The 20,172-nt window shown below is 43.3% G+C and overlaps 1 protein-coding gene across 2 annotated transcripts in view; it reads left to right on the forward strand.

The window, feature by feature from the left end:
- MAT1A (methionine adenosyltransferase 1A) overlaps positions 1 to 20,172 on the forward strand; it is a 363,839-nt gene that overhangs the window by 234,872 nt on the left and 108,795 nt on the right. The window contains exon 3 of one of the 2 annotated variants that reach the window (XM_056530954.1): positions 5,559 to 5,636. In XM_056530954.1, coding sequence (XP_056386929.1) covers positions 5,559 to 5,636 — 78 coding nt within the window. Of the gene's footprint in view, positions 1 to 5,558; positions 5,677 to 20,172 lie in introns of those variants that run through there. The other variant, XM_056530955.1, reaches the window with a different exon arrangement.

Below are 20,172 nucleotides of genomic sequence, written 5' to 3' on the forward strand. Positions count from 1 at the left end.
CCATGTGTGGATGTCAAGTGCACTGCGGGCGCACTACAATGCTCAGAAGAGAAGGAGTCACATTTGCAAATTTTGCTGAAATGGGGGGGGGGGGGGGGGCATATAGAATTTAGGAAGCCCCTATAGTGCCAGGACAGCAAAGAAAAAAACCACATGGCATACTATTTTGGAAACTACACCCCTCAAGGAAAGTAACAAGGGGCAAGGGGTACAGTAAGACTTAACACCCCACAGGTGTTTGATAAATGTTTTTCATTTTCACAAGTGATATTAGGAGAAAACGTCATTGTAAATTTGTAAATACATTTCTTTGGAGTAAGGACATACCTCATATCTTGGCGTAAACAGCGTGCACACCAGTCTCAGAGGTGCAGGAGATCAGTCAGGGCCTTGAGCTTTGCATTGCTGCCTATGGAGCAGGAACAGTTGGACCCCCCCCCCTCAAGGGGCGTTACAAAGGGTAAATCACTGGCGTACACTAAATAACTAAAATGGGGTACAGTGGGACATAAAATTATAAAACAGATTATGTTCCCAGAATGATGACCCAGAGCATAGCCAAAACTAAAAAATATGCCCACCCCAAACCCTATGCTCTGAATCATCATTCTGGGAATGTGATGTTTGTGGCTGTTCCTAACCTGTGGCCTCAAATGCACACCCCGCTCAGGTGGAGAGAGAGTGCTGCACATTTGAGGCAACATAAAAAGTCCCCGATGATAGTGACTCAGTGACCCATGACCCATTTTTTTTTTTTAAATACCCCCAGAGGTCTTAACGTTTTATTTTTTTAGATGAAACATTATTTTGGGCAATTTAGTGGTTTATGGGTTAAAACTTGGAATGTACAAATTATGGAAAATTTAAATGAGAAGGGAAAATGTTGTACTCCACTGAAGTGTGATACTCCCTGAAACAATCCTTAATGCAAAGTCCCGGATGATCAAGGGCAAGTGTCACATTGAGTGCTGGTGTCCTTCCTGTATCCCCCTCTTGTAACACACTCTGCATCTTTTCTGGGTTCGTCCCTTCTTTCCAGTGTGGGGGACTTCACCTGGAAAGGGTTGGCCTGGGACGATCCTGGCACCTATAACTTCAGTTCCTTGGGAAGTCTGGCCAGAGCTTTCAGGACCTTTAGGACTTCTTCTTGGAACTGGAGGAATGTCCCTGTGTTGCCAGCGTGCTGGGACAGTACAAAAGAGTTGTACATGGCAACCTGTACCAAGTAGACTGCAACTTTTTTGTACCATACCCGTGTTTTGCGCATGGCCATGTATGGCTTGAGGACTTGATCAGAAAGATCAACTCCCCCCATATACCGATTGTAGTCCAGAAAACAATCGGGCTTGAGGACCGGTGTTGTGGTACCTCGCACAGGGACAGGTGAGCTGCCGTTACCATGAATAGTGGTCAGCATAAGGACATCCCTCTTATACTTGACCAGCAACAAGTTTTCATGGGTAAGGGCACGGGACTCACCCTTGGGAATAGGTGTCTGGATAACATTTAGAGGGAGGCCTCTCTGTTTTTTACGCATGGTCCCACAAGCGGACGTGGATCTGGCAGCAAGGGATGTGAACAGAGGGATGCTGGTATAAAAGTTGTCCACGAACACGTGGTAACCCTTATCCACCAATGGGTGCACAAGGTCCCAATCGAGTTTCCCGCTAACACCCAGAGTGAGGGAACAATCTGGGGGTTCAATACGTGAATCTCGTCCCTCATGTACTCTAAACTTGTAAGTGTACCCGGAGGTACTCACAAAGTTTATTGAGCTTCAGGGAATATACTGACGATGAGTCTCCCCTTAAAACTGATAAGAGACTCATCGACCGAGAGCTCCCTGAGGCCTCCAAAAATTTGGCCCCAAAGTGATCGATGACTGACCTCACTTTGTAAAGCCGGTCATAGGCGGGATCACTTCGGGGTGGACATGCCTCATTATCTGTATAATGGAGGCATTTCCGAATGGCCTCGAACCACTTCCGTGTCATGGCCATACTGTTAAGCGGGGTCTTGTATAGGATGTCCCCGCTACAGTACTGCCTGGCACTTGGCTTTTTGACCAGGCCCATATTCAGCAAGAGGCCCCAAAATGTCCTTATTTCTGCTGTATCAATGGCGCACCATTCATTGGACCTGGCCAGAAAAAGAATCAGGGTGGTGGGCGATGAACTGCTGGGCATACAGATTCGTCTGCTTCACCATGTGATTAACAAAGCAGTCACTGAAAAAATTTCTGAAATAGTCAATTTCAGTGAACCTGGCCGTGTCAATCTGGATTCCGGGGTCGCCAACAAACTCCGGAATCCATGGCTGATAAGCCTCTGGGGGTCTCCAGACAGGTTCACCGGAAGGGGGCTCTGGTAAACTTGTCTGGGGGGTCGGACTCCTAGTACGAGCGGCATTGTCGCTCGTACTAGTGCCGGTCACTGGGCTACTTACATGGGGGGGTGTGGCCTTGCCTGCCGGCGTCTCTGCCGTCACTGAGTGTGGTCTTTGTACCTCTGATGTGTTAGATGGGAGAGATGGCGAAGATTGCGAACAGAACTTGACATTTCTTTATTACAAATATGTGGAACAAAGACAGATCATTTGTGGACATTTATAGTGTGGTGTGGGCATTTTGCCCTTGAGCAAGATGGCCATTACATGGTTGTGCATGCCTGTTATATTGATGCATCTGTATAGTAATGTTTTTATGTTTAATTGATGCAAATGAACCAGCGATGTCACCATGGTTAATTATATTTAAGGAAGTGATGTAACACAGATACACTGCTTGAGAAAGGCTTCATTGTGAGGCTGAAACGTCGCACTTGATGGGTGAATAAATACACCTTTTTTCTGCCATTGGAGAGCCGCTTTCCTTTTTTGGAGTTATATATATATATATATACATATATATTTGTTTAACATATGTTAATTTTATTAATGCTATATTTTGTTTTAACAGCACAATTTTCGGTGGTGGTTTGCATGGCTTTATTGGTGGTGGGTATGTTTTTTCACAATATCACTGTGTTTTTATTGGTTTGCTATAGCAAAATTGTTCACCCATGCTTTTCTTTCCGTCCTTTGTACGTTACTCACCTTTTATGTGTTTTGCATGCATGGATCTGGTACATTGGGGGTTAATGTTAATGCCTTAGAACCATGGCACAGCAATCAATAATCCCTGAGTCTGCTTATGTGACGGTCACCTGGGAATACACTATACGCATCGCTCTAACGTCACTTCTGGCTGAGGTCTGGCAAGTGAAGCCGGAAGCGATGGACATATCATTGGTTCAATGACGCCGACCGAAATTATTGTGGCTGGCTTACGAGAAGTAACACCCATAGTGGCTACGCAATTCATGGTATCTCTGGCGCAAGTGCATGCATTATAATCCAATGAATGCCCTAATGAGGTCATTCTGATAGGATCTCGATTGGATGATATAGTATGACTGCCATTGGGTGAATGGGATGTCCATCAGGTATGAAGGAGGTGCTGATTGGTGGCATTTGCAGATATATACCCTTCCTTTCTAATGCTTAGTACACGTCCCCTGACGAAGCACAGGGTGAAAACGTGCTTTTGAGGCCGGAGGTGAGATGTCTCTCCACTAGGTGCACAGTCATCTCTTTCATTGCTGACATGTTGATGTAGGCAGGTAGCTTTATGTACTTTTGCAGTCATTTTGCTGTTTCTTCTATGGGATAACCCTTGCATATTTATTAGGGATCGACCGATATTGTTTTTTTAGGGCCGATACCGATAATCGGTGGAGGTTAGGGCCTATAGCCGATAACTTATACCGATATTCCGGTATAAGTTATCGGCTATTTCTCCCCCCGCGACACCGCTGCAGATCATTGATTTAAAGCGGGCACTTTAAATCAATGCACTGCAGTGGCTTTTGCGGTGCCATAGGCCGCCGCTGCCACCCGCTTCTCTCCCCCTACCTGTCAGGGTGGTCCAGGCCATCCATCCTTCCTGTAGTGTCCGCGGGCGTTCCAGGTGAAGGGTGAACCGGTCCGGGCTGTCCTTCTCCGGCGGTCATCTTCTCCACTCCGGGCAGGCTCCGGCCTAGTACGCTGCATAGACGCCGCTGCGCAGTGACGCTCGTGCGCAGCGACGCACCTGACGTCACGGCGGGTGACTCGGAGGGTGGGGGAGGGGCCCGACCGGTATAGCGGTATGGGCAAAAATCCATACCGGTATACCGCCCAGCACTATGGTGGGGGGTGCGACGCGGTGCGGTGGGTCAGCGGGGCAGTCGCAGTGCGGCGCGGCGGGTCGGGGGGGCGGTCGCGGTGCGGTGGGGGCGGTGCGGGAGGCGGGGCATTATCAGCTTATCGCAAGGTAATTGCCGATACCGATAATGCCCAAAATCGTGATTATCGGCTGGTAATATCGGCCCTACCGATAATCGGTCGATCCCTAATATTTATGTCTGAGATAGCTAACTGAGCCTGTACCACCCAAGTGTCTTTGAGTACATCCCTCCATTTTTTCTGTTTGTGATACTAGTTGTGCCTTAGTACAAACCTTTTTGTATGCGTTTTAGCAAAATTGTGTCTTCTTTTTTCTCTTTTTAAATTAATAAAGTTTGTTATAGTTTGATACATCACAGTATCATGTGATCTGTGTTTTTTTGGTGATGGTGTATTGGTTATGACCACAGATGCCATTGTAAGCCTAACTTGTTTGGTGACTATGCCACTAATGTGGTTGAATGCAGCCTTATATTTATTAAATACTTATTAAATCCTGAGGTTTTAATAAAACCTCTCATCAAATAAACTTTTGATATATTTTAGATTCATGAATGTTGAATAACTTTCCAATAGCATGTTAATGAAAAATATGCTTCTTTCTATTGTATTTTTCCTGATCAGTCCTGTCAACAAGCATTTCTGGAGTCATAAACACTCAGAGCTGCCAGCCTGCTTTGTTCACAGCCAAACAGGCTGTGAACAAAGCAGGCTGGCAGCTCTGAGTGTTCTCCTTTGTGAACAAAGCAGACTGGCAGCTCGTAGTGTTTAGGACTCCAGCATGAGTCTGAAATGCTTGCTGCCAGGACTGGTGGGGAGACCCCTAGTGGTCATTTCTTCAAAGTGGAAAATTTAATAGAAAGAAGCATATTTTTAAGAACATGCAATTGTAAAGTTATTCTGCATACATTTATCTATAATATATCAAAAGTTTTTTTGATGAGAGGTACCCTTTAAATGTTTTTATGCTAATATTTATTAATGATAATAATCAAGGTGGAACCTGGTGTTTTGTAACTTGCCATTTGACGGTATTTGTGCTACAAATTCAAATATATCTACTGTAGAATTTTGAAATTATTTTTTTTTTGCTTGACATGTTAGTTAACAGTGAAAAATCTTTTTAATTAGTGGGGTCCAGCCCACAAAGGATTGCAAGCCCCAATGAGCTCAGGGACTGATGTTAGTGATGATTATATCTATAAAACTATAGAATATATTACCACTACATTAATAAATAAAAGTGTATTGGAAATGAAACAATTTTTATTTAAGATTATTTTCTTTTCTGACAGACAAGATCTGTGATCAGATAAGTGATGCTGTGCTAGATGCCCATTTAAAGCAAGATCCTGATGCTAAGGTCGCATGTGGTAAGGAGAATTGATTAAAAATTTTGCTGTATGACACCAGGTCAGTTATGAACATTTCACAGTGATTGGTTGCAGGGATCTTTACTATACATTTATGTTTGCGTATATAGGGGATGAAATAATGTCATGTGAATACTAAATATTTATACTTCTTGCCACAAACCTTAAAATATTCAGAGTTAAAAAAAATATCACCTGCCAAAGCTATTTGCTAATAGGGTGCAATATTTTAGAGAGCAGAGATCTGAATTCCCTATGATAAGGATTTAACAAGATGAGGAAACCATTTATTAAAGAAGCACTCAGATTTTTTTTAATACTATTATTATATTTATTATTATTTGCTTATATAGTGCAGTATGGTACTTTTATTAAATAACTAGCTTAATACCCCTAATCCTTGTTGGGGAGGAAAATAAACAAAGGAGGAAGCTTTTGACTTTATATCCCGTCCTCATATATTGTTGTCATATCCCAACCACATATCCCGTCCTCCTATCCTGACCTTCTATCCCGTCCTCCTATCCCTACCTCCTATCCCTACCTCCTATCTCAACCTCCTATCCCGACCTCCTATCCCGTCCTCCTATCTCGACCTCCTATCCTGACCTCCTATCCCGACCTCCTATCTCAACCTCCTATCTCGACCTCCTATCCTGACCTCCTATCCGGACCTCCTATCCCATCCTCCGATCTCGACCTCCTATCACAACCTCCTATCCTGTCCTCCTATCCAGTCCATCTATCCCAACCTCCTATCTATCCCGACCTCCTACTATCCCGACCTCCTATCCAGTCCTCATATCCGTCCTCCTATCCCGTCCTCCTATCCCGACCTCCTATCCCGACCTCCTATCCCGACCTCCTATCCCGTCCTCCTATCCCGTCCTCCTATCTTGACCTCCTATCCCGACCTCCTATCCGTCCTCCTATCCAGTCCATCTATCCCAAACTCCTATCTCGACCTCCTATCGCGACCTCCTATCGTGACCTTCTATCCCGTCCTCATATCCGTCCTCATATCTCGACCTCCTATCCCATCCTCCTATCCCGTCCTCCTATCCCGACCTCCTATCCTGGTCCTCCTATTCCGGTCCTCCTATCCTGTCCTCCTATCCCGACCTCATATTCCGTCCCCATGTCCCGACCTCCTATCCCGTCCTCATATCCCGACCCGTAATATGCGTACCAGGTATTGAAATATCTCCAGCCATACAGAAGTTATGTGAGAACATACATTTCCCATTGATTTGCATGGGACTTTAAACAAAAGCCCTGACCCTCACAAATGGGGGTAGTTAAGGGTTAAATTAACTATCCTATATTTTAAGTGGACATATAAGTAACATGTGACCAAGTATTATCGAAATATCTCTAGCCATTTGGAAGTTATGCAGTAACATATATTTCCCATTGACTTGTATGGAACTTTGAACATAAACCCCCGCCCCTGGCAAATGGGGGTGATTAAGGGTTAAATCACCTATCCTATGTTTGTTGTTGACATATATACACATACATACATACACACACACACGTTAAGTTTTATATATATATATATATATATATATATATATATATATATATATATATATATAGATTAGTGTATGTCAAGATTCTTGTAGGCATTTTGCTTACAGGCATGGGATAGGCTTCTATTTGGATAGAAATCCATTACTGGCATTTCCTATACATTTTGTTCATCTAATCAGGCTGTTAGTGCTGGAGTTTAGCCAAGTGAGCTCATCAGACTCAAAAGTGGGTTGAGGTTGGTTTATATTATGTCCATTTTAAATGTGTTCTCTTATTCAAAGCGTTTCTAAAAAAAAAAAAAAAAAAAAAAAATATATATATATATATATATATATATATATATATATATATATATATATATATATTGCAATGAGGTGGAACAGATTTGACCTGTAGTCACAGTTGAGGCGTTTTTTTTTTTTTTTTTTTAAGATTTAAAGTCTCTACACTATGTTTACTCATGGAATTTTTATAGCATTTTTCAATAACAATTTTTCAAGAACACAGTTTCTGCAGCACTTTCGTTAAAATCATCGAAAAAACATAAAAAGTGCAGAACCCAGAACTGACATCCTGCTTTTACACATTAAGCACTGGAAGGATTGGAGAGTCAGACTAGTGATCACTAGTGTTGCTCGCGAATATTCGCAAAGCGAATTTTATTCGCGAATATCGCATATTTGCAAATTTGCGAATATTCGCGAATATAGCACTATATATTCGTAATTACGAATATTCTTTTTTTTTCTTTTTTTTTTTTTTTCACAGTACACATCACAGTGATCATCCCTCTCTCCTTCCAGCTTGTGTGGTGTAAAGAAGGCTCTAATAGTACTGTGTGAAACTGGCGTGCGAATTTTCGCATATGCGAAAATTAGTATATGCTAATTTTCACATATGCGAATTTCCGTTTATGTAAATTTTTATGCACATTTTCGCATACGTGATTTTTCGCGCATGCGAAAATAAAACGAGGATATTACGAATATGCGAATATTCGCGAATATATGACGAATATTCGTCCATATATTCGCGAATATTCGCGAATTAGAATATGGCCTATGCTGCTCAACACTAGTGATCACATTACCTAGTTACTTTAATAAGATGTATAGATGAAGCAATGCAGAAGTGAAATAAATGGCACTGTACTACCCATGATAGTGGGGGAGATTTATCAAAACCTGCCCATAGCAACCAGTCAGAATTTGTGTTCTTTCATGTTTGAAAAGGACTCCGAAAAAAGTGATCTGATTGGTTGTTATAGGTAACTCAACAACTTTTCCACTGGGCAGGTTTTGATAAATCTTCCCCAGTGATTTTACATATAATGGGCAAAAGTGTTTAAAATTGTTGCAGATTTGTCTACTGCACATTCTTTCTGTGTAGTTTTGAAAAATGAGAAACTCATGACTCTTAATCTGAAATCCCACTTCTCCATTAGCTTGAGGACAACAAGGTCTTGTATGATGATGTTCAATAGTATTTGAGTTTGAGTAATCCTAATATTCTTTAAAAGTAAAGAGAGAACTATCAAAATTTATGTTACTTTTTATTGAAGTATATTCACATATAAATCTGAGTTATAACAAACAGGTTCGTTCCACAGGCAATAGCTATTGCACCTCTTTTGGCCTGTGAACATGTTGTGGTGTTGATGTGCATCTAAATAGACCTTCTGCTTTGATGTCATGGATACTAGATATAACTGACAATAATAATAAAAATAATCCTTTATTTGTATAGCGCATGCAGATTGGTTTTGTGTCCTCTTCTATCAGTGTCCCTGGGAGCATGTAGCTACTACTCTTCTTTGGTTTGTAACTGCAATGTAAAACGTAAAATGGAAAGCATTCATTTAAATCAACTGGTGCCAGAAAGTTTAAAAAATCTTTACCCTTCCAGTACTTTTTAGCAGCTGTATGCTACAGAGGAAATTCTTTTACTTTTGAATTTCTTTTTTGTCTTGTCCACAGTGCTCTCTGCTGACACCTGATGCCGGTATCAGGAACTGTCCAGAGCAGGAAAAAAAACCCATAGCAAACCTATGCTGCTCTAGACAGTTCCTGACATGGACAGTTCCTGTTCAAAAAAAAAGTTTTCTACCGGAGTACCCCTTTAACCTCTTAAGGACCCGGACATTTTTTGAACATCTGACCACTGTCACTTTAAGCATTAGTAACTCCAGGATGCTTTTACTTTTCATTCTGATTCCAAAATAGCTTTTTTTGTGTGTGATATATTCTACTTTATGTTAGTGGTAAAATGTTGTCGGTACTTGCATCATTTCTTGGTGAAATTCCAAAATTTGTTGAAAAAATTGAAAATTTAGCAGTTTTTTTTTTTAACTTTGAAGCTCTCTGCTTATAAGGAAAATAGATATTCCAAATAAATTTTATATTGATTCACATATACAATATGTCTACTTTATGTTTGCATCATAAAGTTGACATATTTTTACTTTTGGAAGACATCAGAGGGCTTCAAAGTTCAGCAGCAATTTTCCAATTTTTCAGAAAATTTTCAAAATCTGAAATTTTCAGGGACCAGTTTTGTTTTGAAGTTGATTTGAAGGGCCTTCTTATAAGAAATACCCCACAAATGACCCATTATAAAAGCTGCACTTCTCAAAGTATTCAAAATGACATTCAGTAAGTGTGTTAACCCTTTAGGTGTTTTACAGGAATAGCAGCAAAGTGAAGGAGAAAATTCAAAGTCTTCATTTTTTACACTCGCATGTTCTTGTAGACCCAATTTTTGAATTTTTCAAGTGGTAATAGGAGAAAAAGCCCCCAACATTTGAAACCCAATTTCTCTCGAGTAAGGAAATACATCATATGTGGATGTCAAGTGTTCGGCGGGCGCAGTAGAGGGCACAGAAGGGAAGGAGCGACAATGGGATTTTGGAGAGTGAATTTTGCTGAAATGGTTTTTCGGGGGCATGTCACATTTAGTAAGCCCCTAGGGTGCCAGAACAGCAGAAAACCCCACATGGCATACCATTTTGGAAACTACATCCCTCAAGGCATGTAACAAGGGGTCCAGTAGCCTTAACACCCCACAGGTGTTTGACGACTTTTTGTTAAAATCGGATGTGTAAATGAAAAAAAAATGTTTTCACTAAAGTGCAGTTTTTTTCCCCAAATTTACCATTTTTACAAAGGGTAATGGGAGAAAATGCCCCCCAAAATTTGTAACCCCATCTCTTCTGAGTATGGAATACCCCATGTTAGGCCGTGAAATGCTCTGCTGACGAACTACAATGCTCAGAAGAGAAGGAGTCACATTTGGCTTTTTGAAAGCAAATTTTGCTGAAATGGTTTTTGGGGCATGTCACATTTAGGGAGCCCCTGTGGTGCCAGAACAGCAAAAAATACCCACATGGCATACTATTTTGGAAAATACACCTCTTAAGCAATGTAACAAGTGAGCCTTAACTACCCACAGGTGTTTGACAACTTTTTGTTAAAGTTGGATGTGTAAATGAGAAAAACATTTTTTTTACTAAAATGCAGTTTTTTCCCTAAATTTTACATTTTTACAAGGGGTAATAGCAGAAAATGAAACCCAAAATTTGTAACCCCATTTCTTCTGAGTATGGAAATACCCCATGTGTGGACGTCAAGTGATATGCTGGTGAACTACAATGCTCAGAAGAGGAGGAGCGCCATTGAGCTTTTGGAAATTTGCTTGGAATAGTAGTCAGGGGCCATGTGCGTTTACAAAGCCCCCGTGGTGCCAGAACAGTGGACCCCCCCACATGTGACCCCATTTTGGAAACTACACCCCTCACAGAATTTAACAAGGGGCATTTGACAAATCTTTGGAACAGTGGGCTGTGCAAATGAAAAATTTAATTTTTCATTTTCATGGACCACTGTTCCAAAAATCTGTCAGACACCTGAGGGGTGTAAATACTCACTGTACCCCTTATTACATTACATGAGGGGTGTAGTTTCGAAAATGGGGTCACATGTGGGGGGGGGGGGGTCCATTGTTCTGGCACAATGGGGGCTTTATAAACACACGTGGCCTTCAATTCCGGAAAAATTTTCTCTTCAAAATCCTTCTCTTCTGAGCATTGTAGTTCGCCCGCAAAGCACTGTACATCCACATTTGGGGTATTTTCTTACTCAGAGGAAATGGGGTTACAAATTTTGGGGGGGGGGCTTTTTTCCTATTTTCCCTTGTGAAAATGGAAAATTTAGGGTATCACCAGCATTTCAGTGAAAAAAAAATGTTCATTTTCCCATCCAACTTTAATAAAAATCCGTCAAACACCTGTGGGGTGTTAAGGCACACTATACCCCTTGTTACATTCCGTGAGGGGTGTAGTTTCCAAATCATCAATTTAGGCCTCAAATTTACATGGTGTGCTCTCTGCGCTTGGGGGTCTTTCTTTCCTTTTACCGCCTGTGAAAATAAAAAGTATGGGGCATGTTAGTGTAAACATTTTTATTTTTTTACACTAACAGGCTGGTGTAGCCCCTAACTTTTCCTTTTCATAAGGGATAAAAGGAGGAAAAGCCCCCCAAAATGTGTAGTGCAATTTCTCCCGAGCACGGAAATACCCAATTTGTGGCCCTAAACTGTTTCCTTGAAATACGACAGGGCTCCGAAGTGTGAGAGCGCCATTTGAGGACTACATTAGGGATCGCATAGTGGTGGACATAGGGGTATTCTACGCCAGTGATTCCCAAAGAGGCTGCCTCCAGCTGTTGCTAAACTCCCAGTATGCCTGAAAAGTCAGTGGCTGTCCAGAAATGCTGGGAGTTGTTGTTTTGCAACAGCTGGAGGCTCCACTGCCGTACAATACGTTTTTCATTTTTATTGGGGGAAACAGTGTAAGCGGGTGTTTATGTAGTGTTTTACCCTTTATTATTTTGTAGTGTAGTGTTTTTAGGGTACATTCACACTGGCGTGTTACGGTGAGTTTCCCGCTAGGAGTTTGCGCTGCGGCGAAAAATTTGCTGCAGCCCAAACTTGAAGCAGGAAACTTACTGTAAACCTGCCTGTGTTAATGTACCCTGTACATTCACATGTGGGGGGGGGGGGGGGGGGGCGCAAACCTCCAGCTGTTTCAAAACTACTACTCCCAGCATGTACTGACAGACCGTGCATGCTGGGAGTTGTACTTTTGCAATAGCTGGAGGCAGACTGGGTGGAAAACCTTCAGTTAGCTTCTGTTACCTAACTCAGTATTTTCCAACCAGTGTGCCTCCAGCTGTTGCAAAACTACAACTCCCAGCATGTACTGATCACCGAAGGGCATGCAGGGAAATGTAGTTATGCAACAGCTGGAGGTACGCAACTACAACTCCCAGCATGCCGAGACAGCTGTTTGGGCATGCTGGGATTTGCAGTTTTGCAACATCTGGAGGTCTACAATTTAGAGACCAGTGCACAGTTATATCCAAACTGTGGTCCTCCAGATGTTGCAAAACACTTAATCCCAGCATGCCCTGACAGCAAACAGCTGTTTGGGCATGATAGGAGTTGTAGTTTTGCAAGATCTGGAGGGATACAGTTTAGAGACCACTGTATAGTGGTCTCAAACTGTAGCCCTCCATCTGTTGCAAAACTACATATTCCAGCATGCCCAAACAACTGTCTTAGGCATGCTGGGAGTTGTAGTTTTGCAACATCTGGAGGGCCACAGTTTAGAGACCACTGTATAGTAGGATCCAGGAAGCCGTCCTCTTATGCTGCACAACATCGCCGCCCGCCGATCACCGTCGCCCGCTGCCTCCGGTCCTCTTCGGTTTTCCCGTTCTGCCCCGCCTATTGTGGGTGGGCAGGACAGGGGAAACGAAAGTTAACCCCCCCGCCCCGATCTGCTATTGGTCGTCATGTCTATACGACCAATAACAGGGATAGGAGGGGTGGCACCCCTGCTACCTCACTCCTATCCTTTCAGAGGGATTGTAGATGTCTTAGACAACTGCGATCCCCATTATATTCCGGGTCACCGGGTCACCATAGACCCGTAATGACCCTGAATAGCTGCAAATCGCAAGTGTGAATTCACTTGCGATTTGCGCCGATCGCCGACATGGGGGGGGGCTGATGACCCCCCTGGGCATTTGCACGGCATGCCTGCTGATCAATATCAGCAGTCACCCCGGTCCCCGCCCGGCACGTGGCGGGGACCGAAATTCCCACGGGCATATGGATACGTCCTGTGTCCTTAAGTACCAGAAAGCCGTGGCTTATCCATATGTCTTAGGTCTTTAAGGGGTTAAAGAATATTTACACCCTTCAACCTTTTTTTTCCTATTTCGTCTTTCATGAACATAAAGACAATTCATTTGATTTGATGGATTTAACACAGAATGGCATAGTACAGCTTGTATTGTACTGTAATATACATCCAGGAAGTCAGCCACCAATTGTGCAAGTACTCTCACTTAAAAAGATGAAAGAGGCCTGTAATTTTCATCATAGGTATACCTCAACTATGAAAGAGATAATGCGGGGGGGGGGGGGGATTCAGGCAATCACGTTGGAGGATTTCTAATTAATTAATTGGTAAATTACTCGATAAAATTTGTATTTGGTCACCTACAAACAAGCAAGATTTCTGGCTCTTACAGAACTATAATTTCTTCTTTAAGAGTCTCCTCTGTCCTCCACTCATAACCTGTATTAATGGCACCTGTTTACACTTGTTATCAGTATAAAAGACACCTGTCCACAACCTCAAACAGTCACACTCCAAACTCCACTATGGCCAAGACCAAAGAGCTGTCAAAGGACAACAGAAACAAAATTGTAGATCCGCACCAGGCTGGGAAGACTGAATCTGAAATAGGCAAGCAGCTTGTTGTGAACAAATCAACTGTGGGAGCAATTATTAGAAAATGAAACACATACAAGACAACTGATAATCTCCCTCGATCTGGGACTCCATGCAAGATCTCACACCGTGGTGTTAAAATGATCACAAGCACGGTGAGCAAAAATCCCAGAACCACATGGGGGGGACCTAGTGAATGACCTGCAGAGAGCTGGGACCAAAGAAACACAGGCTAAAATCAGTAACACAGTATGCCGCCAGGGACTCAAATCATGCAGTGCCAGACATGTCCCCCTGCCCTTCTGAAGTTTTCTAGAGAGCATTTGGATGATCCAGAAGAGGATAGGGAGAATGTCATATGCTCAGATGAAGGAGAAAGAATGCTCAGTTGGAGGAGAAAGAATGCTGAGTTGCATCCGAAGAACACTATACCTACTGTGAAGCATATGGGTGGAAACATCATGCTTTGGGGCTGTTTTTCAGCAAAGGGACCAGGACTACTGATCCATGTAAAGGAGAGAATGAATGGGGCTATGTATCGTGAGATTTTGAGTGAAAACCTCCTTCCATCAGCAAGGGCATTGAAGATGAAACGTGGCTGGGTCTTTCAGCATGGCAATGATCCCAAACACACCTCTCGAGCAATGAAGGAGTGGCTTCATAAGAAGCATTTCAAGGTTCTGAAGGGGCCTAGTCAGTCTCCAGATCTCAACCCCATAGAAAACTTTTGGAGGGAGTTGAAAGCCAGTGTTGCCCAGCGACAGTCCCAAAACATCACGGCTCTAGAGGAGATCTACATGGAAGAATGGGCCAAAATACCAGCAACAGTGTGTGAAAAACTTGTGAAGACTTACAGAAAATGTTTGACATCTGTCATTGCCAACAAAGGGTATATAACAAAGTATTGAGATGAACTAAGACCCCCCCCCCCCCATGTCAGTGATCGCCACAAATTGCCAATCAATTCACATCGGCAATTTGTGGCGATTCCGGGCTGATCTAGTCTCTGATGAACCAATAGTCTAGAAAATAGAGACAGCTCCAACCATCCTGAAGGATAGGAGCGAGGTGGCAGGGGTACCACCTCCTCCCATCCCCTGCCATTGGTCGGTCAGGACTGGCCAACCAATGGCAGTTGGGTGCGGGTGGGGGGGTTAAAGTTGAAATCTCCGCTCTTTCCTCCGCCTCCCACTATACAGTGGTGTCCAAAGTGTAGCTCTCCAGATGTTGCAAAACTACAACTCCAAGCATGCCCAGTCTGCCCAGGCATGCTGAAGTTGTAGTTTGGCAACATCTGGCCCTTCAGATGTTGCCAAACTACAACTCCCAGCATGCCTGGGCAGTCTTAGCATGCTTGGAGTTGTAATTTTGCAACATTTGGGGGGGCTACAGTTTGGACATCACTACACAGTGGTCTTCAAACTGTTCTCCTCCAGTTGTTTCATAACTGCAACTCTCAATATGCCCTTCGGCTGTCTGGCCATGCTGGGAGCTGCAGTTTTGCAACAACTGGAGGCACACTGGTTGGGAAACGTCTGTTTCCTAACTCAATATTTCCTAACCCGTGTGCCTCCAGCTGTTGCAAAACTACAGCTCCCAGCATGCACTGAGAGACCACACATGCTGCTTGCAAAACACAGAGTTTGTTACCTAACTCAGTGTTTAACAACCACTGTGCCTCCAGCTGTTGCAAACTAAAACTCCTAGCATGCCCTTTGGCTGTACATGCTGGGGGTTGTGCTTTTGCAACAGCTGGAGGCGCACTGGTTGAGAAACTTTGGGTTAAGTAACAAATTCTCAGTGTTTTGCAACCAGTGTGCCTCCAGCTGTTGCATAACTACAACCCCCAGCATGCACGGACAACCAAAGGGCATGCTGGGAGTTGTTTCCCCTCCATGTGAATGTACAGGATAGATTCACACGGCCGGGTTTACAGTGAGTTTCTCGCTGCAAGTTTGTGATGCAGCAAATTTTCCGCTGCAGCTCAAACTCCCAGTGGGAAACTTGCTGTGAACCCGCCCGTGTGAATGTACCCTAAAAACACTATACTACACAACACCTACACAAAATAAAAAGTTAAACACTATATATACACATAGCCCTACACAGTGACCCCCCCCCCCCCCAATAAAAATGAGAAACGTCTGGTATGGTACGGTTTCTAAAACAGAGCCTCCAGCTGTTGCAAACAACAACTCCTAGTATTGCCGGACAGCCATTGAATGTCCAGGCATGCTGGGAGTTTTTCAACAGCTGGAGGCACCCTGTTTTGAAAACACTGCCGTAGGGTAATTTTGGTATGGGAGGCAAGCGTAATTCTTGCATCCCGGTCCGTCCCTATGCAAATCTCTAATTCAGGCCTCAGATGCGAATGGTGCTCTCTCCGCCCTGTGGTATTTCCGTACTCGGGAGAAATTGCCTAACAAATTTTGGGAGGCTTTTTCTCTTTTTACCCCTCATAAAAAGGTAAAGTTGGGATCTACTCCAGCATGTTATTATAAAAATGTTTTATTTTTTTACACTAACATGCTGGTGTTGCCCATACTTTTCATTTTCACAAGAAGTAAAAGGAAAAAAAGACCCCCAATATTTGTAACACAATTTTTTTCTGCAGAAATACCCCATATGTGGACATAAAATGCTCTGCGGGCGTACGACAAGGCTCAGTGCCATGTACATTTGAGGCGATTTGCACAGGGGTGACTAATCGTTACTCCAGTTCTGACATAAACACAAATAAAAAACACCCACATGTGACCCCATTTTGGAAACTACACCCCTTACGGAATGTAAAAAGGGGTATAGTGAGCCTTAACACCCCACAGGTGTTTGAAGAATTTTCATTGGACGTGAAAATTTATTTTTTTATCTAAAATGCTGGTGTTATCACAAATTTTTCATTTTCACAAGGGGTAATAGGAAAAAAATTCCCCATAATTTGTAACCCCATTTCTTCTGAGTATGGAAATACCCCATATGTGGATGTAAAGTGCTCTGCAGATGCACTACAATGCTCAGAAGGGAAGAAGCGCCATTGCGCTTTTAGAGCGAATGCGTCTGGAATTGACTAGAGATGAGCGAATCGAACTTGACGAACCCAAATTCGTTACGAATTTCATGAAAAATTTGATTCTCAACGAATATGAATATTGCCGCGATTTTATCGCTCAAATCGCTTCATTAAACTCCATTTTACAGCGTTCCAGGCTATTGTAGAGCTAAGATGGCGGATCCACATATGAGTACATGGAGCAGGGGATTATGGGAGGGTGGGAAACAGCGGAGGGAATGAAGGTAGGTGGGCTGACCCAGAACCACATGTGAGATGCAGCCTGTCAGTGTTCACTGACCCCTGTGATGTCACAGCCCCTATATAATCGGCGGCCATCTTGCCTCACTTCATTTCATCTATGCACTCAGATGGAGAAGACGAGACTGTGTGTGTGTGTGAATAGCTCATACCACAGCGTTACACTGCAACTTCTAGTCACATCAGCATTAGGGAAAGGCAGGAGTGCAGAGTGCTTTGCTGTTACTCTGAGAAGGATCATTGATAGCTAAACCTCCTATTCACGTTATTGAGCATTGCAGAAGAGAGGGGGCAGATAGCTGTCAGCTGCCTCATACAGATCTCCAAGCTGCCTGAACTTTCTGAAACTTTCTCCTCATTTTTCAGCTCTATTGAGGTTTTTTTTTTCTCCACAAATCTTCTGCTGCTCAGAATTGTGTGACAGAGTGCAATTTAGGAATTAATCCCTGGATTTTTTTTTTTTTTTTTTGGTGGTGCTGCACTGTTGAGTCCTGCTGCTGTTCAGAAATAAGTCATATTAGTGTGGACTTTAGTGCCTTTTTACCATTTTTCACTTGTTACTCTGTCTCTGTGCTAAATTAAGTGTTATACCACACGTTATACACCTGCCGGATCTATTAAAGAAAAAAAAGTTTTTCCTGAGTACAAATACGCTTTTTCAGTGGCATTATCATTGTAAAGGGCCTACATACAAGCAAATAGCGTACCATATACCACCTTTTTTTCTGTCTCTGTGCTAAATTCAGTGTTATACCACACGTTATACACCTGCCGGTGTATTAAAGAAAAATGTTTTTTTCCTGAGTAAAAATACGCTTAACAGTGGCCTTATCATTGCAAAGGGCCTAAATACAAGCAAATAGAGTACCATATACTACCTTTTTTTCTGTCTCTGTGCTAAATTAAGTGTTATACCACACGTTATATACCTGCCGGTGTATTAAAGAAAAAAAAGGTTTTCCTGCGTAAAAATACGCTTAACAGTGGACTTATCATTGCAAAGAGCCTACATACAAGCAAATAGCGTATTTAGTACCTGTATTTCTGTTTTATACCACACGTTATACACCTGCCGGTGTATTAAAGAAAAAAAAGGTTTTCCTGCATAAAAATACGCTTTTTCAGTGGCCTTATCATTGCAAAGGGCCTAAATTCAAGAATAGTGTACCATATACCACCTTTTTTCTGTCTCTGTGCTAAATTAAGTGTTATACCACACGTTATATACCTGCCGGTGTATTAAAGAAAAAAAAGGTTTTCCAGCGTAAAAATACGCTTAACAGTGGACTTATCATTGCAAAGGGCCTACATACAAGCAAATAGCGTACTATTTAGTACCTGTATTTCTGTTTTATACCACACGTTATACACCTGCCGGTGTATTAAAGAAAAAAAAGGTTTTCCTGCATAAAAATACGCTTTTTCAGTGGCCTTATCATTGCAAAGGGCCTAAATTCAAGAATAGTGTACCATATACCACCTTTTTTCTGTCTCTGTGCTAAATTAGGTGTTATACCACACGTTATACACCTGCTGGTGTATTCAAGAAAAGAAAAAACTTTTTCCTGCGTACAAATACGCTTAACAGTGCGCTCATCATTGCAAAGGGCATACATACAACAAAGGAGTGTACTATTTAGTAACTGTTATTCTGTCTAGGGCCTATATACTTTGAAAGGACAGCTGTAAGTAATCGCCTGCTGCTGTTCTATACCCTCATAAACGCACTAAGTATGTCAGGCAGGGAAGTGCCAGGACGTGCACAGAGAAGGGGCAAAGGCCTACATACGTCAGGCAGAGTTGGCAGCAGACTTGGGGCGAGTGGCAGCAGGAGTCGCAGCAATATGCTTGAGCTCCCATTAACACCCAGCGGTCGTGTTGTCGACCCATCTCTCCTCGTCAATTGGTTTGCACACTCATCCCCATCATCACAAGCGACATCTGACAACCCCAGTCAAGAGTCGGTGGGTTCCTCAGACACAACCCTCAGTTGCTATGGCCCGGGAGCAGTCCCTGTAATCCCATTGCCTTTGTCCTATGCTGTTTCCTCTCCCAAAGAAGTATCTCATGCTTTGGGTTCAGCTCCACTATTTAGCGAGGACAATGTAATAGAGGACAGTCAGCATCTAATGGGCAGCCAAGAATGTGAGGAGACATGAGTCCCTTGCTCCGCAAAGGCGGCCAAGTAGTGATGTGGAGAGTGACGTGGGAGGTGATGTTTCAATTGCTCAGGGTCCTGAGGCAGACACTGTTGTGGAACACGAGGAGGACATTAGTGACGTGCACACATCTTTTGATGATGATGAAGCCGATCGCAATTGGGAGCCGGGTGCAGAAGCCGGGGCTTCATCATCATCAGGAGAAGATATTTGCTCTTTGTCAATGAGGCAGCAAGGCGGTAGCACGGTTGGCAATCAGCGTGGTGGTGGCAGTAGTGGAAATTCAGGAGCCAAACGTGCCAGGGGGAGACCACCTGCTTCGCGGCAAGCTACCATTCAGGGAGGTAGTGGAACAGGGGTTCCTACAGACGGCGCCAATAGCAGTGAAATAGTACGAACTACGGGTGGGAAAATCAGCTACTCTGCGGCGTGGTTGTTCTTCATAAAGAATCCGGAGGACCTTAGCGTAGTTACATGCAAAATCTGTGGGCAGAAAGTGAAGCGTGGCCAGGGTCCCAATCACGGCACCACGGCCCTGCGTCAACACATGATTCGCCACCATAAAGCGGCCTGGGATAACCGTGGCTCTGAGGTAGTGGTCCAGCCTGACGCATCACCAGTGGCCATTGGCTCCCTCCGTCATCCAGCCAAGGCTCCACCACCTCAGCCGAAGGGAGCATTGTGTTAAACCATCCTTCTTGTGCTCCTGCTTCCTCCGCTTGTAGTCAGCCATTCCGC

Source organism: Hyla sarda, chromosome 7 (genome assembly GCF_029499605.1).
Source record: "Hyla sarda isolate aHylSar1 chromosome 7, aHylSar1.hap1, whole genome shotgun sequence".
Lineage (NCBI taxonomy): Eukaryota > Metazoa > Chordata > Amphibia > Anura > Hylidae > Hyla > Hyla sarda.